Genomic DNA, 27322 nt, shown 5'->3' with positions numbered 1-27322 from the left:
GCCCCCTCCCTCTCCCCCCCACCCCCTCAATACCCAGCAGAAACTATTTTGCTCTTATCTCTAATTTTGTTGTAGAGAGAGTATAAGCAATAATAGGAAGGAACAAGGGGTTTTTCTGGTTGAGATAAGGATAGCTATACAGGGCATTGACTCACATTGATTTCCTGTGCGTGGGTGTTACCTTCTAGGTTAATTCTTTTTGATCTAACCTTTTCTCTAGTTCCTGGTCCCCTTTTCCTATTGGCCTCAGTTGCTTTAAGGTATCTGCTTTAGTTTCTCTGCATTAAGGGCAACAAATGCTAGCTAGTTTTTTAAGTGTCTTACCTATCCTCACCCCTCCCTTGTGTGCTCTCGCTTTTATCATGTGCTCATAGTCCAATCCCCTTGTTGTGTTTGCCCTTGATCTAATGTCCACATATGAGGGAGAACATACGATTTTTGGTCTTTTGGGCCAGGCTAACCTCCTGAGTGAGTTTTCTATTGCTCTGTGTATTCTGCTTGCTCTTCTCCTTTCCTATTTTATTTTACTTAAGTATTCTGCAGCATGTTTTCCCACCTGTTAGCATATGAAACTGCTGGCAGGAACAAAACCAAGTGGGGACACTAGAATGCTGACTGCTCTTTCGAAGGACCTGGGGCTCTGCTACAATGCAGGTTTGATTCTCATTCCAAAAGGACTGAATCAGCCAGGGCAGCAGCAGGCAACCAGTGAGGGTGTTTTCAGCACCTTGGGTGATTCTGATGGATGCCAGTTGTCTTCTTATGTCTTTAAAGGCAGAGACAGAAAATGTAGCTAAGAAAATATCTTTGGGATATCTTAGCACCTCCACAGTTCCTATGCAGGGCCCGAGTTGCCGCCCCAGTGAGACTCCAGTCCCTAGAGGCACAGCCTTAGAAAAAAATCCCTCAAGTACGTTCAAGTTACCTAGAAACACAAAAACTCCAGAAGCCTGACCTCTGGGGGGGACAACCCAGTCACCTCCCCCCATTTGAGGTCTGGAACCCCAAGGCCAGCTGCCTACATGTCCATCCCTAGCTCCCTTCTTTACAGGTTCTTGCTAATTCTCAGAAGAGCATTTCTGAGGGAAAGGCAAATCCTTGTCTCCACTGCACACATGGTGGCCGGACCATATCACGGGCAGATTCATAATTACCTCTAAGAGGTCAAGTGAAGTGCCAGGCAGAATCCACTCAATCATCATGCAAGTGGATTTTATTTTTGCTTTAGTGTAAGTCATCATTATTATAACAATAGTGAATTCCAGTAGCACTGGAATATTATAAAGTCACCTCCCATAGTCCAGAGCCTTTGTTTGCTGTAGAAAAAAGTGGTTACCTTTAAAATTAATCACGAAAGGCCTAAAGGATGCTAGAGAGTGCATATCTACCTGCTATGAAGTAGTTGAATGATTCCAGCTGTATCAGAGGTAGATGAAGTTGGGATATCAGTTTGCCTTCGACAATCAGTGAGGAAAAAGAAATTGGAGAAGTAAAGAAACAATGTTTTACCTTAAGCAAGACAAGGCTTATTTAGTACTCAGTTAAGACCAAAATAAATCCAGGAAAAAATATTCTGTTAACTAGAAACATCAAAAAAATCTTAACGTGACTTTCTTCCACCAAAATAATATGAATAAATCAACAGCTATACCCTCAAGTGAGTGGAAGCATTTTAGACATTATATCTCACTATATATTGTGCACGCTATTGTACTCATAAAAGCAATTGTTAGGCAGAGAAAACTTCAGATTTTCTATTCTTCCTAACAATTCAACAAGAGGTTTTGTTGGAGAAAGAATTCTGAGGGGTTTTTGGTTCATGTGCTTGTTTTTTTACTTAGCCTGAAGGTTTTTAAAACCTATTTTTCTGAAAAATCGAAAGTCAGACCCTTTAACATGCAAGGTTCCTTCTAACTGAGAGGCCTGGTGGCCTGGGTTGGTGGAGGCTGGTTTTCCTGTCCCCACAGCCCCACCTCTCATGGTGCTCTACAGTTCAAGCTCCTAGCAAAACTTACAAAATCTGACCCAAAACCCCAAGGGGCTGAGAGCTGGGATGGAGGGAGGAGGCCTGTGCTGCTGGAGCTATTGTTCGGAAGGCCCAGCCTCTTCTCACTCAGCAGGAACTCTGCACAGGGAACCATTCCCTACGTTGACAGGGACAAAAGGCGGGGACAGGTTTGGTCTTCTCCACTTCCTCTTCCTGGGAGATGAAGGAGAGCCAGCCCAGACCTGTCCTCCCAGAGTGGTCACTGAGCTCCGCATCTGTCCTTGGGTGTTGCTCAGGGGTGTTTTCTGGCCTTTGTGTTGTGTGGTCTCACTGTCACAAAGTGTGACTGGGCTGGACAGTGGGGTGAGATCATATAGCTTCCTCTTCCTGTTTCCCACACATGCCGTCTCAAGGGCTGGGGCTTTTTGGGTGACAGAGCTCAGTGAACAACCTATCCTGGGCCCCAATCCCCTAAAGAGACCCCAGGTGGACCCTCACAGCCCACAGGTAGCTCTTCTGGCCAGAAGAAGGGGCTCAGGGTAGCACAGGGAAGCTTCCCTCTTAGGGAGGAAAAAAGTGAGAAACCAGCAAAAGATGAAAAGGGAAAGTACCAAAACTCCCTTCCTTTGGCCACAGGCCAGGAGGGAGGAGTGTTCCAGGGAATCTGAGGATTATCCTTGAGGAGCTAACAGTGAAACAGCTCCAAAACAAGTAGAAAGGGCCTTCTGCATACTTGCATTTCCAGGTCTCTCAGACAAAGGAAGAGGAATTTCTTAAGGCCATGCCTTTCCTTCAGGCCCACTGACATCAAATGTAGCCAGGTTTCTCTCTTCCAAACTGAGCTGGAATCACATCACAGTTCAGAGAGAATCAGCTAAGGATGACAGCAGGGGGCAATGTGCACTTCACTGTGTTCATCTCATTGGGTGTACACCCACCCTGTGAGGTAGCAGAGCTATCATTTGCTCTGAAGGGTGAAGCACCTGAATCTGCCCATGGCAGGATGGGACATGAGCCTGGCAGCCTATCTCCTCGCTGGGTTCTTCTGTAACTGCCCATTGCTGCTCTACCTTATCTTTGGGAAATGAGCTGTTGTTTGAGGCCAGACATAGCTGGGAAAAGTGGGTTTCCTAGGCACTTGCCATACCACCCTGAGGACAGTTTAAGAAGGAAGGTGAAATGGCCAAAACAAGTGGAGCCCCAGAAAAAGTCCAGTGTCTCAAGTATATGAACTGAAGGGGTCTCTGGAGGAAACTCTGAGATCTTTGACCAGGCTGAGTTCTAACTTCAAGAAAATTCATGGGCATCTGTATTTTTAACATTTTAACACAAGTTAACAACATTTGGTTAAACACATCTTAAGAGGGAGGGAAGGGTAGAAGAACAGGAGCCAGGAGTGGTGGTGCATGCCTGCAATCCCAGCTATTTAGGAGACTGAGGCAGGAGGACTATGAGTTCGAGGTCAATCTGGACAACATAGGAGATCTCATCTCAAAAAAATAGAAATAAAAAAGGGAAAGGCAAACTGGGATCTGTGGGTCCTCCCAGCCACAGTGATGAAAGAACATCTCAGGCTTCCAACAGTCCTGGCAGCACACTGTGCAATGGGGGCTCTGTGGCATCAAGCTAACGGCAGTGCTGACCATTGGGAATGAGATGCCTGTCGGCTCCGAGGCCATTCTTCAAACAGTCTGTTTCTTTGCCCTTCTTCCTCTCTTCCTCTTCCTCCTCATCTTCCTCTTCCTCTTCCTCATCACTCCTCACATCCTGAATGCTCTAGAAAAAGGAAAGGTTAGATGTGAGTGGCAGCCTTTCCAGAAGAGGCTTGAGTGAATATGCAAACAAATCAGCCCCAACAAGAGGGGTGACTCTCATTAAAGAAAACCCAGCCTTCACCGAAACAGACCACAGCATGGGTCACAAAAGAAACCTTAACAGACTTAAAGAATGGAAAGTCGACAAACTGTATTTGTAGACTAAGCTATAACTGAACTAAGCTAGAACCCACTACTATCATGAAGGTAATAGGAAATCCCCAAACACTTGGAACTTAAACAATACCCTTTTAAATAATTAATGGGTGAAAAAGAAAGTCTCAAAGAATGTTAGAAAATATTTTAAAGTCAATGAAAATAAAATACAACATAATTTGTCAAGAGTGGCTAAAAATAGTGCTTAAAAGGAAATTTATAGCATTAAATGTTTATATTTAGGAAAGAAAAAATGTTTTGACCTTAAGAATCTAGAAGCTGGGTACAGTGTTACATTCCTGCAATCCCAGTATTCAGGAGCCTGAAGCAGGAGGATTTTGAGTTTGAGGCCAGCCTGGGCTACAACCTGAGATCCTGTCTTAAAAACAAACAAGTAAACAAAAAATTAACTATAAAAAAGTAGAGCAAAATTAACTCAAAGCAAGCAAAAAGGAATAATAATGATAAAAGAAAGCAACAGAACTACAAATAAAAATATAAGGAATAGCAATAAAACCAAAAGCTGGTCTTTAGAAAGACTTATAACAATTACAACTCATTAGCAAGACTGGTAAAAAAGGAAAAGAGAAAGGGAGTCTGACACCAGTTACTGCAGACAGTAAAGGACAGCAACAGAAGACTGTCAATGTCTCTTTGCACCTACAGACAGAGGAAATGGACCCATTTCTCCAAAACAACAAAAACTGCCCAAGATGAAACCTGATATTCAGGTAAGTATAAAAGAAACTGAATCTGTCTGTTAAAGAACCTAAAGAAAATAGCTCTCTGCCTGAATGGTTTCATTGGCAAATTCTATGAAACATAAAGAAGTAACACCAAATTTCCACAATCCCTTCCAGAAAAGAAGAGAAGGGAACATGTCTCAGCTGACCTACTGAGGCCTAAGCTGCCCTTTTACGGAAACCAGATGATGGCGGTACAGGTATCAAAACTCACAACAAAGCACTCCAGATCAAAGTGAGCAGTGTATAAAATTAATAAATACTTCATGCTGATGTGGAATTTGTCCCAGTAATGCATGACTGGTTTCGTGTGGAAGCTAATGTAATCCATCATATTAGTAACCTAAAGAAATAATAGATGATTATATTAATTGATGCAGAAAAACCATGTGACAAAATTCCACATGCATTCATGATTTAAACAACAACAACAAAAGCCTCTTAGTTCCAGCGTGGTGACACATCCTGTAATCCCAGCAGTTGGGAGGCTGTGAGTCAGGAGGATGGTGAGTTCAAGGCCAGCCTGGGCTACATAGTGAGACCCTGCTCAAAATAAATTTTACAAAGTCTTTTGGCAAAGAAAGGCTTTTCTATGTATGAAAAGCTCACAGCACACATTGTCCTTGCAAATGAGCGCATGCTTTCCCCGAAGATTAGGTACAAGGCAAGGATACCCACATTTATACTCCCTTTCAACATTGTATTGGAAGTCTTAGTCATGAAAGAGAAATAAAGTGAGATTGGAAAGAAAGAAGTGTCTCTATCTGCAGATGTCATGACGGTGTAGAGAATCCCAAGGAATCTGCCCAAAAAAGCTACAGAATTAGTGAGTTCAGCAAGGTTACAGGGTACAAGGTTAACACATAAAATCACACACACACACACACACACACACACACAAAATCTTGATTACTAATCACTAACACAGCAGGTGGAAAACGTATGCAAAAATTAGGTCCTAAGCCCTACATTCTGTGAATGTTATCCGACATGGCAGGTTTTGTTTTTGTTTTTGTTTTTGTTTTGCCAAAGTAAGGATTTTGAAATGAGAGGATTATTCTGTGTTGTCCAGGTGGGTCCTGAATACCATCACAAGTGTCCTTTGAAAGAGAGACAGAGGGAGATCCCTCACAAAGGGGAGCGGCAAGCTGAAGGCAGAGGAGAGTGAAGTGGTGCAATTACAAGCGAGGGACAAGGGACGTCAGAAGCCACAAGAAGATGATTCTCCCTCAGAACCTCAGGAGGGAGCTCAGCACACCAACACGCTCACTTCCACACAAGCTTGACTGGACTTTGACCCCTACAACAATGGTAAGAGGATACAGTTCTCATATGGTCGGCACTGTGCTGGTAGTAGTTATACTGTGGCCCTAAAAACAAATAGACCTAGAGTACAGTTAAAGTCAACATTTTAAAACTTGTGATATTATGGCTGGCAGAGTGGTTCAAGAGGTAGGGTGCCTGTCTAGCAAGTGTGAGGCCCTGAGTTCAAACCGAAGTATCGCCAAAAAAAAAAAAGAAAATTAAAAAATTTGTGACATTAGCTGGAGATTTATCTCAAGTGGAAGAGCACTTGCTTAGGGTGTGGAAAGCCCTGGGCTCAATCCCTAGTACTGCAAAATAATAATAATTTAAAAATTATAATATTTATAATAGTTCAAAAATAAAACAGAATACATCTACAAAGCATGTAAAATCTAAAAAGCTCTGATGAAGGAAATCAAAGAAGACCTGAATAATTATAGACAAACAACAGATTCATGACTTGGAAGATTTGACATAACAAAATATTAATTATCCTCAAGTTGATACATAGATTCCACACATTACCAATCAAAACCTGAGCAGGATTTCCTATGGATATAAGCAAGGTAATAAAAAGTCTATATGGAGAAATAAAAAAATTAGAATATGTAAAGCAATTCTGAAAAGGAGGAATAAAATGGGAGAACTTACACTATCCAGTGTTAAGAGATAAGTGACATAAGCAAGTCAGGATGATATTAGCAAAGGGATAAACATATAGCTCAGTGGAACAAAAAAGACTCTACAAACTGACTTGTACAAACATGGCCTACTGAGTTCGACAAAGGTTCAAAGCAATTCAATAGACAAAGGACAGCCACTTCAGTAAGTCATGTTGGAATGAAGAAGACGGATTGGAAAAAGGTCAATTTTGATCTGAATGTCATCCCTATACAAAAGTCAACTCAAAATGGATTCCAGATCCAAGTGCAGACTGTAAAACTGAAACTCTTAGAAGGAAACCTAGGACCTTTGGATTGGGCAACAAGTTCTTAGACATGGGACAGAAAAAAAAAAATCCATAAAGGAAAAACAGATAAAGTCAACTTCATTGAAATTAAAAACTTTTGCTCTATGAAATACAGCATATGGAGAATGAAAAGATAAGCTGCAAACTGTGGGGAATATTTACAAATCCCACGTCCAGCTGGCATACATAATAAAGAACTCTCAAAGCTCAACACTAAGAAAAAATAACACAATTAAAAAATGGACAAAAGACACAGGAACAGGTACTTCATCAGACAGAATGGTAGGCAGGTGAAAAGATGTTCCATGTGGGAAAATGCAAATTAAAGCCATGATGAGATCAACTACCCAACTGTTTCGTTCAGAGCATCCCAATTCCAGAAAACCATACCAACGCTGTGATTCTACAAATACTAGTGCATGAGCTTCCCTCAGCTTCCTTATGCTTTCTACTGTAGTCATGCACACATTCTATACACAAAATGGGTATTTGATCAGGAATGCCTTTCATCACATATTTTCATGACAGTTGGGGCCTTGTGTTCTTCTTTAAAATTATGTTTACAGGTAAACAATATTACCCTGGAACTTAACTACAGGCTAGCGAAAGTTGTGTCTAGTAGGATTGAGCGCTCTGGCTTTGATGACAAATCTACCTAGAAGTCCTATGGTAAGAGTTTATTACATGGAAATGTAGGGTGGATGCATGTTATGTAAGTGTGTCATCCAAATATTAATCAATTCACACTTCATATTCAGTTTTATTCTGGGCATGCCATCTTTAATGTACAGCAAGGACTCTTAAAGGCAAACCACAGACCCAGCACTGGGCTATCAGTTAGAACAAGCAATACCATTTCCTCATCACATCAGAATGTAAGCCATAAGAACTCTTCTCTCTACTTTAAAAGAGGAAACAGAAGCTGAGGGGTTAAGTAACTTACAAAGCCACACAGCCAGGAGAGGCAGACAGGGAACAAACACAGTGCTCTGCAGACCCCTGCTGGAGAAAGCATCCAAGCAGAAGCTTGGAGACAGGGTGTGCGGGCAACCCAGCTCTGCCTGGGGCCAACTCCTCCCTGCCTCTCTCTCCTCTCAGGATTCTAGCACCGGCTGTCTCACTCCCCCCTTTTTACCCTCAGTGCCATCAGGACTGATGTTTAGGCACAAAAACTGAAATAATCAAAGTCATCCCTAGTTAATGATTTTTATTAGGTGAAACAAACATTGACCTGTTCTATTTTATTTTGCTTAAAATTGATGGTTGAGACCTAGGAGGTGGACTTGCATCCAATTAATGATTCCCAACCCAGCACTTGTAAAAATATCAGCTAAAGTAGGCTACAAAAATGAAGTTTTTCTAATCAACTGAAATTAGAAAAGCTTAAGAAAAGATTTAGACCTCAATCCATATTCTGCAAACAAACAACTACTCAAAACCAAACCAAACCAAACCAAACCAAAACATTTCACAGCTGCAAAGTTTTCTGGCAATTAAAACACTTAACAGAAATAAAAAATGAAGTAAAATTTGGTCTGGGGGACCCAAGAATGTATGCATTCAAGCCCAGTGTTTTCTGGACTCTGCCTGTCTGCTTTGACTGAGCGTACAGCCAGCAGAGTCCCACTCTTGGAGTGCCCGGCTTCTTTTACTTTACCACCCTTCCCACTGGTCGCACACCAACACTCCTTGCTGTGTGTTGTCGGGGGCTGTGGGATGCACCAGGTTACCAGGTTTTGTTTCTGGGCTATTGGAGAATGTCTATGCAAACTGTCGGCCCTGAACTCTTCTACAAATTATTAAAGGCCCAAGAAAACACATGCATAAAGAAGGATGCAAACCCTTCTCTGAAGAGAGGGGGAGGACCTCAGCTTCAGGAGGCTGTGGGGACTTTGAGCAACAATGTGCTCCTTCCTGCAGACCCGGCTTGGCTCCTCTGTGGTGAAGGTCACCACTAAAGAGAGCATGCTGATAACTTAAGGTAACTAGCTTTCTACAACGAGCCAAGGTATGTGGTATTCAACTGAACATTTTCCAAAAGCACTGGGTCCTCTAGGACCAACTATTGAACAGTGCTATGGCACAACTGGAAGTGATAATTTTTACAAGGTCTTTGAAGAGTTTTTCTCCAACAACTTCCTCTGGATGGTGAGAAGCACGAGGAACAAGCTGCTGGTGGAGACCTTGTCATTAGTGCTAATGGAGCTCTGCAGTGCTTACATCAGCGATGGGCCAGTCATGGCAAATGCTGTCAGTACGGCACACCTTGTAGGCACAGGACAGCTGGAAGTCACAGACACTGTGAAGGGGACCTTCAGTCAACTCAGAGCATCCCATACACCAACAGAAATAGGAAATCCTGAATTTGGACTCATGATTGAAGTCATGTCAAAGGCAAAATTGTCCTTTGGAGGTAGGTTCTAGGAGTAGGAGCCCACAGATGAACAACCTCTCATCCAAAGACTCAGCACTCTGAGATCTGCAGTAGCTCTAAAGCACCCCACACGCTGCCCACTGCGCTTTCTCCTTTGCTTCAGGGGCTCATGAAAAAAGTGACTCTATCTGCAGTATCACATGGTAATGAGCTTTGGCTCATGTCCGATCTCTTAGGCACAGAATACCAAGATCGCAATACAAGTCCTGGCTTTCTACAGTCCATACAGTGCTGGTCTAAACATTGCTGATAGTCTATTACTATTATTATTATTATTGTACTATACACGTAACACTGACTATCTTAACCATTTGTGAGTGTATATATGTACATATATACATATATATCGTGTGTATGAAGGGTTTTTTGAGGCAGGGTCTCGAGAACTCTTTGCCTGGGCTGGCTTCAAACCACAATCCTCCTGATCTCCGCTTCCTGAGTAGCTAGGATTACAGGCGTGAGCCCCCAGTGCCTGGCTATTTCCTCTTTTGTTGCCTGTACTTTTGGTGTCATATTTAAGAAATCACTGCCAAATCCAATGCCAAGAAGCTTTTGTCCTATTTTCTTCTAAGAGTTTTAGAATTTTACATTAAGTCTCTGATTCATTTTTAATTCATTTGACATCTGTGTTAGGAAAAAGTCAAATTTCATTCTTTATGTGTGAACACCCACTTTTCCCACAACTATTTGTCAAAAAGACAGTCCTTTCTCTATTGAATGCTCTTAGTACCCTTGCTCATTTGAACACGCACGTGAGGGATTGCTTCTTGGCTTGCTACTTTATTCCACTGGTCTATATGTCATAGAGCCTTGATTTGTGGGAAGAAAAATGGAGGCAGTTTTTATGATTGGGCCATGTATACAGAGTGCTTCCTCTTGAATTTGAGCCAGAGATAAAAGCTTCTTTTTGTTCTGTTTCAACTCACTGATATTCTACTTTATTAAATAATACTTCACTATTGTTATAATCAAATTATTTCATTTATTTTAATTATAATTTAATTATTTTATCATTAAGTTATGGTTTATTATTTAATTTCTTCCTAATTCCTTAAGAAATTCTTTCCTTTTGCTAAGACTTACAGGCTTTTTAAAAATGAGCCTCTAAGAGAAAAAGTAAGGTTTAGGACTCAATGGGCTCCAGAAAGCATCTGATCTGACATCTTCATTTCCCAGACAAGATAAAAACTGCAAACTTCACACCTACCCCACTGCCACAGCCTACATTACACTGCATGGCTTTTGATTTAAAAAAACAAACAGATTTACCTTGTACTCTCCATATTGTCTGAAACAAATAAAAACAGACCAGATTCGTGGTGATCACCAAACTGTGATGATTTGATTCCATAAATACAATTTGCTTCGGAGATTAAAACTTATTAAAGTCATTCTTTAAATCACCTGTTTTACTTCCTTTAGAAACATCTGGTATGGTTTGGGTGTGGCTCCTCTCCCCAGGGTTAATTGTTGGAAGCTTGGTTTTCTTGCATTGACGTGGGAGTGGCTGGACCTTTGAGAGGCAGGGCCTCTTGGAAAGTGTCCAGGTCACTGGGCATCACTCTTGGAAGGGTTTCACGTAGCTGTCATGGAAGCCCAGTTTGTTCCCATGAAAGTGTAAGACTGATGCCTTCCCACTCTCTGGCTTACTGTTTCACCAGGTGATCTCTTCTGCAATTGTGATGCCATCTGCCACAAGACCCTGAGTAGAGATCGAACAGATGGGCTGTGCCTGACCTTGAACTTTCAGCCAAAAACTGTGAGCTAAATCTCTTTTCTTTATGAAGTACCCAGCCTCAGGTATCTGTTATAGCAGTGGAAAACAGACTAATACACTATTTCCTTCACCTTGCCTTGTGCAATGCACATAACGTAACCAGCATCACTCACGTAATACAGAACTTTCCATGAAGTTTACCTCCATTAAAAAAGGAGTGCAAAAGCTGGGCACAGTGGCTCACATCTATAATCCTAGTCACTCACAAGGCAGACATCGGGAGGATCATGGTTCCAAGGCAGCCCAGGCAAAACAAAAGCTTTTGAGACTGCACCTCAACAGAACAAAGCTGGGTGTGGTGGTATGGGTCTGTCATCCCAGCTAGCACAGGAAGTGTAACAGGAGGACTGTGGTCCAGGTGGGCTGGGGAAAAAGTGGAACCCTATCTCCAAAATAACCCAGAGCAAAAAGGGCTACAGGTGTGGTTCAAGTGGTAGAGTGCATGCCTTGCATGCACAAAACCCCGAGACCAACCCCAGTATTGTCAAAAAAAAAAAAAAAAGTCAACTCCTGATGTCTATGCTTTTGACATAATTTTTAATATATTTGAGATTCCAGAATACATATGTTTTTATTGATTACACATGGTTTGTCCATTGTTTAAAATACATATGTGGGCCTGGTGTATAGTCCTCAAAAATGACTGCAAGAATAACCAAACCATCCCTGGCGTGTGAAGAAACACACAGCAACACTGCAGGAGAAAAGGCTGGCTTCCCGTAAGTGAATAGTCTGCCACAGCACTTCCACACAGCTCTGGGAATGACATCGCAGCCATGGCTTCAATCAAATTGTGGCTGTGTTTTTGAAATGTGGTAACTGACCTCCATTCTGGGGAACCTGTGGCTTTGCAGCAGTGTCTAATCCCAGGGGTTATGAATGACTCAGAGTGTCCCACTGCTTTGTGGATGACTCCATGTCTAAATCCACACTTGGCAGTGAAACAAAGAGCCATATAATAGGCATTTTATGCTATTCAAAGGAGATTTTTCATTTTCACTATAAAAAAAGCACATTCAATCAGAGTTCAGTTTTCTGAACTACAGCAAAATGCATTCCTTTGGCTGTATTAGGTCTCAATATCTATGCTGACATGATCACAGAACAGAACAATTGCATTTCTCCTTTTTTTCCCTTTCCTCAAAGGAGTCGCACTGTCTTTGAATTGGGGTCAACGAAGCCGGGCCACATGGACACTTTCCTCAGTAATGTGGAATCTCCTGATGAGACACCGATGACTCTTGTGCGGTAGTGGTTCTAGATGAATTCTAGCTCCCCAGGTGGGGGCTGCCAGTGGGCCAAGGTGCTGCAGTCTTAATCTCTGGGTGACACCTGACTCTAGAGCTGTTGGTTAGGCTGCAAAGCCCTCTAGATGGCTGCCCTCAGTGACAAGAGACTGAAGCAGAGCCACCTAGGGCTCTTCCAAGTTTTTAGTTTTCATGGTTTCAACTAAGTTTGATTTCCTTTACTTTCTATATTTTGTGAATTATTTTTCAGTCCAGAAAGGCAATATAAACCTACGAACATGTTTCACTTTACAGAATGAATAGTTCTTTTAAAAAAAACAAGCTAGTAAATCATTTTTTAAGATGAATCATATTTTTAATTCTCTAGAGAAATGTACATTAAAGAATTCTGGGGCAGGAGACATAGCTCAAGTGGCAGAGTACCTATCTAGCAAGCACGAGGGCCTGATTTCTAACCCCAGTACTGCCAAAAAAAAAAAAAAGAGAGAGACAGAATTGTTTTTCTACTAAGAAAAGAACCTCTATGTGCTTATTTTAATAGGTTGAATTTTCATTTACAAGGCTTTTGGATTTGTTTTGGGTTTTTTTGAGACAGGATCTCACTATGTAGCTCCTGCTCAGCCTCCCGAGTGCTTGCTGGGATTATAAATACACACCACCACACCTGGTCCCAGGATTTTTTTTTTCGGTGTCACTGGGGTTTTGAAGTCAGAGCCTCATGCTTTCTAGGCACTCTACTACCGGAGTATCCCTAGTTCTTTTTGATGTATGTATTTTTCAGATAGGGTCTCATTTTTTGCTTCAGACAAGCCTGGTCTGTGATCCTCTTATTTATGCCTTCTGCATAGCTAGGAATAGAGGCATGAACCACCACATTCAGCTTGTTGATTGAGATAGAGTCTCACTAACTTTTTGCCCAGCTGGTCTCAAATCCCAATCTTCCCAAGTAGTTAAAAGTACAGACAAGAGCCACTGCACTCAGCTAAGACTTTTGGGATTTTTTTTGTTAGCAGAGAACACATATGTGACATGAGTTCTACTACTTCTGCTAAAATTTTCAATAAGGGAGTGCCTGTTGAGACTGTTAGCTAATTTTACGAAGGTGGGGAAGAGTACAGAGACCTCTGGTTTTTAGGAAGTAGGCCCAGTGACCTGAGAGACATCATGGGCACTTTTCCAGTAACAGGGAGAACACACACACAGCTATTTTCTCTACTTAATTAGAGTCACTTAGGAGGAAGAAGACTGCCAAAACCTCCAGGGTCTGAACCTTGAGATTATGATTCAATTGTTCAGATTTGGGGTCCAGCTATGAACACTGGGGTTTTTTTGGTCAAAGCCCAACAGACCATTTTAGGCCATTGTAGCCAACATAATCAGTACGTAAAACAAGTTGATCTGAAATTTAAAAACTAGGAATCCTGAGAGATCTTTAGGCTATGAGGAGTATACCTTATTTTGTATTAATCCTAAATATGATTATAATTATCCTCTGATTAAAAAATATATATTTTTTTATTTGCCTGATATAACTATGACTTTCTTATAAGCTGCTTTATGTAGAAGATGCTGAATTCTTTCCAAGGCACTCAGAAACACTTAAGCCCCTGTTACCAATGTGTTTGTTGATCATGTAAAATGGAGTTTAACAAGAAAGAAGTTAACATCCAACAAGAAAAGAAAAGTGGCCACACAGTTCCCAGAGGAACTGGGGCTAGACAACAGCCCCCATCCAAAGAGCTGAAGGTGTCTATCGATTTCAAGCTTGACACAAGAGGACTGATCAGAGAAACAAACAACAGACTCACTTGACCGCATTAGGCCACTTCTCAAAAACTCTGTTCAATGCAGGTGGTATCACAATACCTGACTTCAAACTATATTACAAAGCAATAACAATAAATACAGCATGGTACTGGCACAAAAACAGACATGAAGACCAGTGGAACAGAATAGAGGACCCAGATATGAAGCCACACAACTATAAGCAACTTATCTTTGACAAAGGAGCTAAAAATATACGATGGAGAAATAGCAGCCTCTTCAAAAAAAACTGCTAGGAAAACTGGTTAGCAGTCTGCAAAAAACTGAAACTAGATCCATGTATATCACCCTATACCAAGATTAACTCAAAATGGATCAAGGATCTTAATATCAGACCCCAAACTCTTAAGTTGATACAAGAAAGAGTAGGAAATACTCTGGAGTTAGTAGGTATAGGTAAGAACTTTCTCAATGAAACTCCAGCAGCACAGCAACTAAGAGATAGCATAGATAAATGGGACTTCATAAAACTAAAAAAAGCTTCTGCTCAACAAAAGAAATGGTCTCTAAACTGAAGAGAACACCCACAGAGTGGGAGAAAATATTTGCCAGCTACACATCAGACAAAGGACTGATAACCAGAATATACAGGGAACTAAAAAACTAAATTCTCCCAAAACTAATGAACCAATAAAGAAATGGGCAAGTGAACTAAACAGAACTTTCTCAAAAGAAGAAATTCAAATGGCCAGAAAACACATGAAAAAATACTCACCATCTCTAGCAATGAAGGAAATGCAAATTAAAACCACGCTAAGATTCCACCTCACCCCTGTTAGAATAGCCATCATCAGCAACACCAACAACAACAGGTATTGGCGAGGATGCGGGGAAAAAGGAACCCTCTTACACTGTTGGTGGGAATGTAGACTAGTACAACCACTCTGGAAAAAAATTTGGAGGCTACTTAAAAAGCTAGACATGGATCTACCATTTGATCCAGCAATACCACTCTTGGGGATATACCCAAAAGACTGTGACACAGGCTACTCCAGAGGCACCTGCATACCCATGTTTATTGCAGCACTATTCACAATGGCCAAGTTATGGAAACAGCCAAGATGCCCCAACACTGACGAATGGATTAAGAAAATGTGGTATCTATACACAATGGAATTCTATGCAGCCATGAAGAAGAACGAAATGTTATCATTCGCTGGTAAATGGATGGAATTGGAGAACATCATTCTGAGTGAGGTTAGCCTGGCCCAAAAGACCAAAAATCGTATGTTCTCCCTCATATGTGGACATTAGATCAAGGGCAAACACAACAAGGGGATTGGACTTTGAGCACATGATAAAAGCGAGAGCACACAAGGGAGGGGTGAGGATAGGTAAGACACCTAAAAAACTAGCTAGCATTTGTTGCCCTTAATGCAGAGAAACTAAAGCAGATACCTTAAAGCAACTGAGGCCAATAGGAAAAGGGGAACAGGTACTACAGAAAAGGTTAGATCAAAAAGAATTAACCTAGAAGGTAACACCCACGCACAGGAAATCAGTGTGAGTCAATGCCCTGTATAGCTATCCTTATCTCAACCAGCAAAAACACTTGTTCCTTCCTATTATTGCTTATACTCTCTCTACAACAAAATTAGAGATAAGGGCAAAATAGTTTCTGCTGGGTATTGGGGGGGAGAGGGAGGGGGCGGAGTGGGTGGTAAGGGAGGGGGTGGGGGCAGGGGGGAGAAATGAACCAAGCCTTGTATGCACATATGAATAATAAAAGAAAAATGAAAAAAAAAAAAAAAACTCTGTTCAGTTCCAGGTACAGCATTTATAGGGCCTGGATAAAATGAAACAGGAGGGCTGGTGGAGTGGCTCAAACAGCAGAGCACCTGCCTAGCAATCGTGAGGCCCTGAGTTCAAGCCCCACTATCGCAAAAGAAAAACGAAAGAAAGAAAGAAAAGAGAAAAGAAATAAGAGAGTAGTGAGGTAGGTCCAAAGATGCCATGCCACACCTCAGGAGGCATGACTGAAAGAAGTGGACATATTCAGCCTGCAGGAACAGCCGAGGGTGGTGCAGAGCATCGTGGTTGGTCTCCAAGAGTTTATCATGTAGTTCTTTGCTGTTCTGTGGGGCCTTCCAAACTGACATTGTCATTGTCACTTGTGAGGCATATGGCAAGCTTTCGGACATTAGAAACAGCTCAAGCACCCAAGTTTGCAAATGCTCTACTCAAGACTTCTGGAACTGAAGAACAGTGGCAATCGCCTGATTCCTAACATCCCCTCACTCTCCCAAAACAACTACAGAACCACCAAGAACACGTGCCTTCAGTTTCCTTGGTAACAGAGAACACAGTTCAAACTATCTACTGCACAGTTAGAGTGCGGGACTTAGGAAGCACAGGCAGAATCACTCCAGGAGGAGAAAGGGAGACATAAATGCCATGGGCTGCGACATGGCAGCGCATGGCTCTTGCTGTGAGAAGGAGCTAAGACCTCCTGTAAGACAGGAAGTGGAAGTGGCGGCTGCAGACAAGCAGAACTCGGGGGAGCAGAACTTGGGGGAATATATATATATTAAAATTGACTTTGCCTGTTTCTTTTCTTCTTAAGCACTACCATTAGAAAATTTTAAAATGTATGTGTGGCTCACATTATGCTTTTATTGGACAGCACTGGGGCAGGGGGTAAATCAGAAACAAAGGAGCCACCAAACCATCCTACTTGATTAAAAACAGAAGCAGGCTGCCTCAGGAAACGTATCAACTATTGTTACTTAGAAAATGTAGTACTATGGATTCTGCTACTGGACATGATGTAGTGACAAATTCCCCTAGACCTTAAACAACTGGAAAACTAGATAAAATACCCAGAAAAACTGTGATTCTTGAGAAAAGCGACATGAAGAACGAAAGTCCTATGACCACCCAGCTTACGGCTTGGGCACAGGGTCTAAACCAAAGCAAAGCAAAGAACCTAAACTGAGCCCAGGGCTGCCACTGAGATGAGGAAACCGAAATTAGGGTCACCAACACCAGGAAGCTAGATTTTGTGGGGCAGAATATAATACAGAGAAGAAGGGCAATGGTGGGGGAGAGAGAGAGAGAGAGAGAGAGAGAGAGAGAGAGAGAGCGCGAGCAAGCACATAATCATGCTGCAGAGATTGAGGTGCTTCAGTCTGGCTGAATTCTGATCTGTTCATGGGGGATGAGACAAAGAACCATCAAGAAGGATTTGATAACAATACCTGGAGTTCACACTGGGCTTGCAGTTTGCTGTCTTCTCACTGTGTGCATAGGCATCCAGGAGATCAGCAAGGACTCTACCTAACACCCACAGACTAAAGGCTTTTCTGACCTTACAGGAACAAAGCAAGTTTTGAAAAGATCACATTTACTAAAAGTAACTTAACTGCAAACAAAAGCAAAATCAACACTACTTGAAGACAACAGAACCCAGCATCCAACACTGTAAAATTCAAAATGTCTGGTATTGAATAAAAATACTGCAAAACTTGCAAAGAAGCTAGAAAACATGGTACATGTCCAGGAGAAAACTCAACTGACAGAAACATACCCAGAAATATCAGAACTGATGGAATTTTCAAAGATGTTAACAGCTATTGTGAATGTGCCCCATGCACTCAAGGAGGCAGAGAAAAACACAAAATATGGAGAGAAATGGAAAAGTTAAAAGACCCAATGGAATTTACAGAAGTACCTGAAATAAAACACTACACTAGATAAAATTAATCACATTTTAGACACTATAAAAGACCAAGGCATAGCAATAGGAATTACTCACAGTGAAGCACAGGGGAATCCAAAATCAACAGTGAGTTGTGGGCCAATGTAAGTGGCAACTGAAGTTCCAGAAGAAGACAGAAATGATGGAGGAAATTTGGGGGTTCGGGTTGTAGCTTGGTGAGCAGAGTGCCTACCTAGCATGAGCGAGTCCTTGGTTTTGATCCCCAACATAGGAAGGAAGGAAGGAAGGGAGGATGGAATGGAGGGACTGAGGGAGGGAGTGAGGGAAGGAGGAAGACATTTGGAAAAATTTGAAATCTGAATTTGATAAAATACTATAAATCCCAAGATTTGAAAAGCTCAACAAACCCCAATCAGCCAGAGAGAAAAGATACATTATTTAGAATAATAAAGATATGAAGTTAGCAGACATCTCAGAAAAAGTACATAAAACAGAATACAGTGAAGCAACAGCTTTGAAGTAATGAAAGAAAGAAGACATCCTGATACCCCAAATTCAGCAATAAATAAACAAATGAAGGAAAAGACAAATATTCCTAAATATATAAAGTAAGTATTCTATAAAAATCTGGGAGAATGAAGACCTGCACTATAAGAAGTAAGTGTCTCCATGAAGAAGAAGGACAGAAAAAAGTGATACCAGATGGACATTTGCACTTACACAAAGGAATGCAGAGATAAGTGGTAAATCTCGAGGTAAGTATAAAACATTAAAGTTTTCAGTTTTATCACCATAGAAAACAATTACTCAAAACAAAAAACAAATAGCAACACAGAATTAGTTTTATGTATAATTGAACACATATATAACTATATGTAATAAAAATGAATAACAATAGCACACAGAACAGGAGAAAGTAAATGTGGTACAATAAAACGGACACTTTGAAACATCCAGAAACAACACCATTTCTAGGCTTGGAGAGGAAGGCATGATTTATCTGTAGAGAGGGAAACAGAGAGCAGTGGCTCTCATGAGGGAAATCCGCCCTCCTTGTTGGACATGTGACAACAACTGGACACTGGGTTGTCACAACGAGGGTGTAGGTGCTACCTGAATGTAGGGGGCATCCTATGATGCACAGGACAGCACCCACACAAGAATTATCCAACCTCAAATGTTGCTAGTCCCTGAGCTAAAGGCAAGCTTGCAGAGAACTGAAGGCTGCCTCACCAGGCAGGGAGGCCCAGTCCGACTGGTAAGACTGTGGAGACTGGTGGCCAGGAAGGCTTCTGTCTCCAAAGGTCAAGCCAGATCTGACTCCAGGGATTCCATGGCTCCCCCACCTCCTTCAAATACACTCTACAGCGCTGGAAGTGGCACGTTTTCTCATCAGACAATTTGATGAACTGTCTCCACTAGACCACGGGGCCAGGCAGAGTGCTGCCCAGGGCTGCTCCCCTGGGATTTCCTGAGCTGTGACATGTGGCAAGGAGACACTACTGGAAGAACACAGAATCTCTCAGAGCCCAGAGTTCCACAGATGGCATATTTGCTACCTGAAACAGAACATGGACCAAGCCATCTGTGTCATAAATCATTCAGGCGCTAAAGCCCAGACGATAAGTCAAAATGACAATGTTTTAGAAACTAATTTCTTTTACCTTGTCTACATTTTCAGGAACATCATCTCTTTTGTGTTGCATGAAACTCTCTTCTGAGACTTAGGTAATGGGAGTGGGGAGATGGACACAGGATGTGGTCCCAGAAAACAGCAGAGGCCTAACAAAGACTGCTTTGACCAGCAAGGTCAAAGCACCTCACACCTGTTTTTTACCGACCTCTCTCTGGCCCAAAGCCCTGTAATAAACTTTCACACCCAGATGTGACATGTAGGTTTATCAGCGAGCCTTGAACTATTTCTGTCCCCGTGGCCCAAATCTCAGACTCTACATAAGACATCTGTGTGTTCATGCTCATGTGCATGTATGTCTACCTCTCTACAAAGAAAATGGAGCTTGTCTGTTCCTCTGAGGATCATGTGGAAATTAAAAACCGTCTTTGTGAAATGATTTTTAAAATCATGGGTGTAAGAAATGCCTTGCAGCTTCTTTGATCTGTTTTCACCTGGATCTTCCCCAACCCAACCTCCTTTGCAAGTGCAGCAAGGTATGATCGGTGGCCCAGGGGCCATCATAGGGACCATGTGAGACAGAGGAATGAAAGGCAGAATTCAAATGTCACAGGCACTGGCAACATGCTTGCTTTTGGCAGCTCTTCTCTTGAGCAAGTCCCTTCATTTGACACCTGCTCCAGTTGACTTTCTATTGGTCAGGGCCTTGACTAGTCTAGTACTCTGAAGAACTAGTAGTTTGAAAACCATTATTAGAAAGCATACCAGACATGAAATGTAAGAATGTGCAAGGAGAGCTAATCTGTGACAGAACAGTATGGGAACTCATTCGTGTAACTGAGTAATTCACAGGCAATCAGGGGGACATGAGACTGACTGAGTTTAATGGGAACTTGCAGCTGCCGTCCGCTTGGGTGACAGTCCTCAGCCAGCTCTTGGCTGTGAGCACATTGAAGAAAGGCAGAACAAACTACTGTTTCACTTTGTAAAAAATCCTAATGTCATTTTTTCCCATTAGAGGGCGGTTTACATGCAATTCAGAGTTGAAAAGAAGCTAGGCGTAGTGGCTCACACCTGTAATTCCACCAAGAAAAAAAAAAAAAGATTGTTGAAAAGACATGTGGTGTCATCAGCAACAGAGAGACGCTGCAGCTGCAGCACAGCCATTGTATCACTGTCCCAACAGAAAGAGGGACTGCCTTACAACACAGCACTAGGAGAATTTCCAAATAGCTTGCAAAAGTATGAATGCTGGGATCATGTTACTGTGAGGTACAGAAAAGTTATCTGATTGAAAATCAGGTCACCCTGTGGTTGCAGTCCTGATATGCATGACTATGGGACCTTCCCATGCAGCCTTGCTCGGCAGCTGACCCCCTCCTTTCAGCTCTGCACGTTTTGGCCTTCCAAGGGTAAAGTAACAGCAATCCCGTGGGGGCAGGAGAGCTGAGAAGAGGTGGTTCGCTCATGAGCCCTGTCTCTCTCACTCATAATGCATTTTCTTGCTTTGATTATCATAAAAATGGCTATCTATCCACTGACTTCTTTAAGCAACTCTACCCCAGCAGGATTATAAAAACTCAGGCTTATGATTGCTTTAAGGCAGAAAACTCCCACCGGGAGCCTTGATGAGATTTTCCCAACTGTCTTGTATGAGGAGCTGGGATAAATTCACCAGTTACTTGCAAAGCAATGATAAAAAAGATAACTCAGCAAAGTCAGAGATTACAACATCTGTGTGAGCTGAGCATAAACCAGACTAAATACACACACAGAGAAACACAAACACGAGCGAAATAGGTGTTGCTTGTGTTTGGAGGACACTGAACTACTGAAGAAGAAACAGAGGAGCACATGCAACCCAGACTTCATGGGTGTGAGTCACTCTGGGGGACCTGGGGCGAGTCATACAACTTCCTCATCTGTCCTTACTCTCTTCCTCAAGTGCAGTTTTCATATCTGCTTTAATCTACTACGAACGAGACTTGGTAGCTTTGTGGATGTTACAGACTTTGTATTTTTTCCCAACATGCTGACATTGGAGAGAATGTGTCCAAAAAGATCATCTGGTATACTGTAAGCACATATGTAAATGTCAAATGTATTCCCCCTGTATAAGTATTATATGCTTCGAAAAAAAGGATCATCTGGAATGGGAACCATGCAAGCCAACTGGCAGAAGACAAGTTAGGAAACTGTCACTGGAGCCCTTGCTACAGGCCAAGTATTCTAACATGGACATGGCCGTGCTGCTTGTCCAAGCAACACGAAGAGGGTGGACTGGGGGCCAGCTGCCAGCAACTTGCCATTTCCAGGCTTTCTGTGACTCAGTAGAAGGGACCTGCTTAGGGAGCAATGGCAAAAGGTAACAACCCAACATTCATCATGAGCTTTCTATCCTTTGAAGGGTTTATCATAAAAGGGAGGTCCTAATGTCATCACCCTCAGTTTATAGGGCAGTAGACTGGGGTAATGAAGAGAGGGAATAGGCTCTCCCTCCATCACTCAGCCAGAAAATAGGAGAACTGGGGTTTGCCTGTGTGCAGATTCCATATGCTTAGCTACCTAGTTGCTTTACCCAGAAATGATTTGAGGGGGCCATGCACAGTGGCTCATGGTTCAAATACCAGTCATGAGCCAGGCGCCATGGCTCACGCTTATAATCCTAGCTACTGGGAAGGATCAAGGTTTAAAGCCAGTCCTGGGCAAATACTTTGCAAGACTCTATCTCAAAAATAACCAACACAAGACAGGGCTGGCTGACTGGCTCAAGTGGTAGAGCTCCTGCCTGGTAAGTGTGAAGCCCTGAGTCCAAACCCCAGTATTGCAAAAAAAAAAAAAAGAACCCCAGCCATGTGGGAGGCTGAGATAGAAGGAGCACAGTTTGAGTCCAGTGTGGTCAAAAAGTTAGTGAGACTCTGTACCTTAAATAAAAAGTGGGCATGGTGGCACATCTCTGTAATCCCAGCTATGTGGGTGGTGTAGGTAAGAGGATTGTGACCTGAGGCAGGCCAGGGCCAAAAGCATGAGACTATCTCAAAAATAACTAAAGTAAATTGGGCTGGGAGTGTGGCTCAAGTTTTGAGGTCGTGAGTTCAATCCCTCTTACCACAAAAACCAAAACACAAAAACAAAGGTTGATTTGGGATTAAAAACAACTAACATTTTCAAAAGCAAGCTGAACGATTTGTGCTCAATCTTAATCTATATTTTGATTATTCTTTGCTTATGAACTATTCTTTGACTTTATGTAAGTATTTTAAATGAATTTTCTGGTTATTAAATTTCTGCTCTTAATCAGAAAAAAGGTGAGGCATTGAAGTAAAGAGACTCAAGTTCCAGTGCTGGCTGTGCCTTGAGGTCTCGGTGTGAATTCGATCCAGGCCTCACTTTCCTCCTGTTTATCAGCATGTTCCTTTGTTTATCTACTCCGGTGTAGGACATTCAAAGCTTCACTGTGTGACCTCAAGGGACACAGCCTGTTGGTTGCAGATGGCCAGGGTGGGTGCCAATGGCTCGTGTCTCCTTCCTGGCTTTAATGGCTGCATACTGCAGCTTCCCCTGCATGCCATGGCTAGTCACCAGTGTAAGATGTCACAGAGACATGCTTGTTGGTCAGGACCCAGTGTGACAGTCACTAAGAAAGGAAGAAAAGCTTCAGGACAATCAAGGTCTCTTAGGTAATGTTAAACAAAGGCATACCGTGTTCCCTCTCATGTCCTCTAAAAGTACCTGAACGACAAAGTGACTGTCAGCCTGTCGCATCTACTGATGTGTGGTGTGGGCGGGGAGTTCATCACAAAATCACCTACTCTGTAGGAATCCTAAGTTCCAGGGCCAAGTCTTGTTCTTAAGCCTCAAGAGGCCTGCTAAGAGGGTGAATACATGCTAGCATCTGAAATTATAGGGATGTTCTTATTTTAAGAATTTTATTCAAGAAGAAAAGCAAGTGGTGGAAAGATTCTGTTGTTTATGGAAAATGAGAAGTGACTACTACAAACACATACTAGTTTTAGGAAATATAACAATTTTCTTCTTTTAAGTCTGCTGTACAAATTCATGGAGACCAAAAATGATTAACAAATTACTTTGTAACTTTCCACCTAAAACAGTGTGGTTTGTTTCCCAAATTACTCAGTCATTTGTGTATTTAAAATTACTGCCTGCCTTGCCTAAGGAACTGAAGGGGCAAATTCTCAATATCTATTAAAAGGTTTAAAAGGAAAATTTGGAGACGTGAATTCTACAAGTCCATTTTTAAAGCATCCAGGAATTAGTCACCTTAGTAACAACCGAAGCTGCATTAAATGCTTTTTAAATAGAGTTGAAACTGATTGACTTGTTCCTCTGAGAGTTTCAGCTCCTGCCCCTCCCCCTTCTTCCCCTCTGCAGTGCAACTCTGCCTTCGAATAGCATTCCTTTAAAGCAGGCTTTATGGCTTTGGAGGAATAAGCTGATTTCACAGCCAGTTTTGCCACTGCTGTGGAAAAGCGAGTGCACGTGCAAGCCAGCTGAAGTCATTCGAACTGCAAGGATTAGGGCTGCGGGGCCCCACCACTGCTGTCAAACTGCAATTGGAAACAGCTTTTCCAAAGTCCAGAAGAAGAAATCAGGATTCTGGCCCACTGTTTGCCAGGCCGCTGGGTTTCCAATCAGGCCTGGCATGACCCAGTAGAGATCAAAATGTGAAAATCACAATGAAACCAAACAAGATGTCCTCTGGCTTTCAAATTTTGCTCTCTCTGGGTCCCTCACCAGTTAATAAGGGGACAGGAGGTCCAGGAAGGCTTGACCCCAAAGAATTATAGGCTCAGCTGAGGAACCTCCATGTACGCCAACTACTGGAGCTGCAAATTGTCTAACCACTCCAGTTCTTAACCTCATCTCAGCTTTATCAGTTATGTAAAGACATCATAGTCTTGAGAGATCGCAGACAACCTATTTAGAACTACATCAACTAGAACCATTCAGTGACAGTTCTTTTTCTTTCTTTTTTTGGCACAAATTCTTTTTCTTGTCACTCCACTTTAAGAAAAGGAGCTCATGTCAGTAGTTTAGGTTTTTTTAAACACACTCTCAGAGTTAGTTTTTTTAAAAATATAATTCAGATATAGCTCAATTTTCTATACCTCTGTCTAGATCTAGAACTTAAAATGGCAAAAAGAGCAGAGGTCAATGATTGCACTGTCCATTTCATCTGGCAACTCCTCAATGATCTTTGAGGCACATTTACTAAAGTAGAAAAGTGACTTAATCAGAGATTTGATCAAAAAAATGAACTTTTCCAAGTAATTACCAGCCTGCTTGTTACGGACAAGTCTTCCATTCTGATGATACAACACAGTGTTATATATGGATGGTGACACCACAGAGTAGACCAGCTGCGACTTTCAACTTGAAAGATGCTGGACTGAAACTTCCTTAGATGTCTGATTTGCAGACAAAGGAGTATGATCTGATTTCTTTTTGCTTGTTTTCAAAGTGCAACTCAGCTCCACCACTCAATGGAACTTGCCCTGGTTTCCTGTGTCAATGAGTTTCTCTTTTCTTCCACCATCTCTGGGATCTCTGCTTAGCATATGCCATTCTGTACACTGTAGTTCATTGCCAATGGTGAATATTTCTCCACTAGATGGTGGACTACATCCCTAAAGCCAGTAATTAAACTCCAGAACTGAGTTCAAAACAAAACAAATACAAAACCTTCTATTATCTAAAAGGTATTATAATTTGTTATTATAGCCGTGGGTTGCAAAGCCACCTTTTGGTCAGTGGCATGACAGTGGTTATAAGATTATAATGGAGTTGAAAACTTCCTACCTTCTAGTGAAGCTGTATCTGTCCTCATGTTGAGGCATGACACTTATTCATGTGTGTGGTGATGCTGGTATAAACAAGCCTACTAAACTGCCAGTAGAGTTCAGGCAATTACGGACAGCACATAGTACTTGACAATGTTAATAAATGACTGTAACTGGGTGATGTCTTTACTATACTACACTCTCACCATTATTTTACAGTGTAATCCTTTTACTGGTTTATATAAAAGTGTGTTCTGAAAGAGTACGCTATATTATACCAGCAGCATAATCACTCATCTCACTGGTCTCATCATTTTCTCTTGGGTTTCACTCAACCTCATGTTGTTTTGCTCATCATGGCCCTAGGAGCAGTTAGCTTCACCAGAAGCCTAGGTATGTACAGGTTATGCCATCTAGGTTTGTGAGTACACTATGATATTCACACAATAACCAAGTCACTTAACAATGCATCTCTCAGAATGTGATCCATAGTTGAGCAATGCATGGCTGTGTTTAGGAAAGAAGATGTTTTCAGAAAAAAAATACAGCCAAGTGATAGACAACAGAGAGTACAAGCAAGCTCATGGAGAGAGCATTATGCACAAACTGGATGCTCAGCAAAGTAACCTAAGGTTCTGAAGCATTACTCAACCATTATCCTAAAGCTTGTCACAACTGGACCAAGTTCAGACTTGTCTAAGGGTCCTCAAGGAGCAGTAACATCTCCTCTAGTAAAAGCAATTTCTTTTTTTTTTTTTCCAGTGTTGGGGAACCAACCCATGGTCTTGCAAATGCTAGGCAAGAACTCTACTACTGAGCTATCCCTAAAAGTAACTAAAGTACTTTAGAGAACTAGTTATGAAAAACCTAACTACATTGTAGTGAAAATTTTTACCAATAATAATTAAATAATAGTTTCATGGTAGAGCACTTGCCTAGCATGAGCAAAGCCCTGGTTCAACCCTCACACCTCAAAACAAATAACAATGGTCAAATCAACACAAAGAAAGAATTCTAGTTAAAACTATGAATTAATTCAGCATTTCACCATGTAGTTCTCCTCTTTAGTCCAATGATAAAGTCTGCTACTTAGGAACAATGGTACTTGGATAGCTCTTACCTTCATGAATATACATCTTTTGAGCATCTTCAGGATGAAATAACCCCAGTACAGGTGAAGGACCTGCAAGACCATGAGCTGTAGGTTGATGAAGATGTATGAAAAGAAAGGCTCAAGGTAGTGCAGAGGCAGAATCAGGGTGCAGTATAAAATCCTGAAAAATGAAACAGACAGGAGAATTTCATTACCATCAAAGCACTCATGAATTTTCAACAAGAACACAAATATTTCCTCTCCTAAAACATGTATTTATTTCATCCCTAATGATGTCCAGGAAATTCCCAAGAGAAAAAAAAATAGTGTACTATTACTTTTTATAACATTATTGGCAAGCAACAGAAGAGTACAAGCTCTGTCCTGAGAGCAAAGTTAAAAACATACTGTTGTTGCTTACTGCTTATACTGGAGAGTTTCTGTACCTCAGTTTCCTCTTTGCAGACAGAAGAGCATATTCTCATCCTACTTATCTTCCAGGGGGAGGGAGAGTATGAAGAACGAATGAGGTAACACGTGGGGTTACACAGTCTCATTTGGCCTTAATGACAATCTCATTTACTTGGCATCAATGGTGAATGGAGAGCTGGAGGTGTAGCTGAGGGCTAGGCTTCAATCCCAGCAACACACACACAGGAACAGAGAATTATGCAAAAGTAAAATGTCCAGTGAAAGAATTTTTAACAAAGCACAAATTCCATGATTACTTCCACTTCCTGAAGGGAACTCTGCATATAATCAATTTTATAAGCAGATTCCTGAACACAATTTGAACTTCCCTGATGACCCAAGATGCACAGTGTCTTCGGATGTTATTGCAGTACTGAAGGCTAATTGTTCCCTTTCCAAACTTCATACA

General features: G+C 41.8%; 1 protein-coding gene across 2 annotated transcripts in view; it reads right to left on the bottom strand.

The window, feature by feature from the left end:
- Positions 1 to 207: 207 nt before the first annotated feature.
- The window catches only part of Cers3 (ceramide synthase 3), a 104494-nt gene continuing 77379 nt past the window's right edge, over positions 208 to 27322 (bottom strand). Inside the window, exons 10-13 of one of the 2 annotated variants that reach the window (XM_074062101.1) lie at positions 26470 to 26623; positions 3631 to 3763; positions 1389 to 1454; positions 208 to 766 (exon numbers count right to left, since the gene is read on the bottom strand). In XM_074062101.1, coding sequence (XP_073918202.1) covers positions 525 to 766; positions 1389 to 1454; positions 3631 to 3763; positions 26470 to 26623 — 595 coding nt within the window. In that variant the 3' untranslated portion in view covers positions 208 to 524. Of the gene's footprint in view, positions 767 to 1195; positions 3764 to 26469; positions 26624 to 27322 lie in introns of those variants that run through there. The other variant, XM_074062103.1, reaches the window with a different exon arrangement.

The sequence above is a fragment of the Castor canadensis genome, chromosome 19 (genome assembly GCF_047511655.1).
Source record: "Castor canadensis chromosome 19, mCasCan1.hap1v2, whole genome shotgun sequence".
Classification (NCBI taxonomy): Eukaryota; Metazoa; Chordata; class Mammalia; order Rodentia; family Castoridae; genus Castor; species Castor canadensis.
This window is presented reverse-complemented; position numbering and strand designations above follow the sequence as displayed.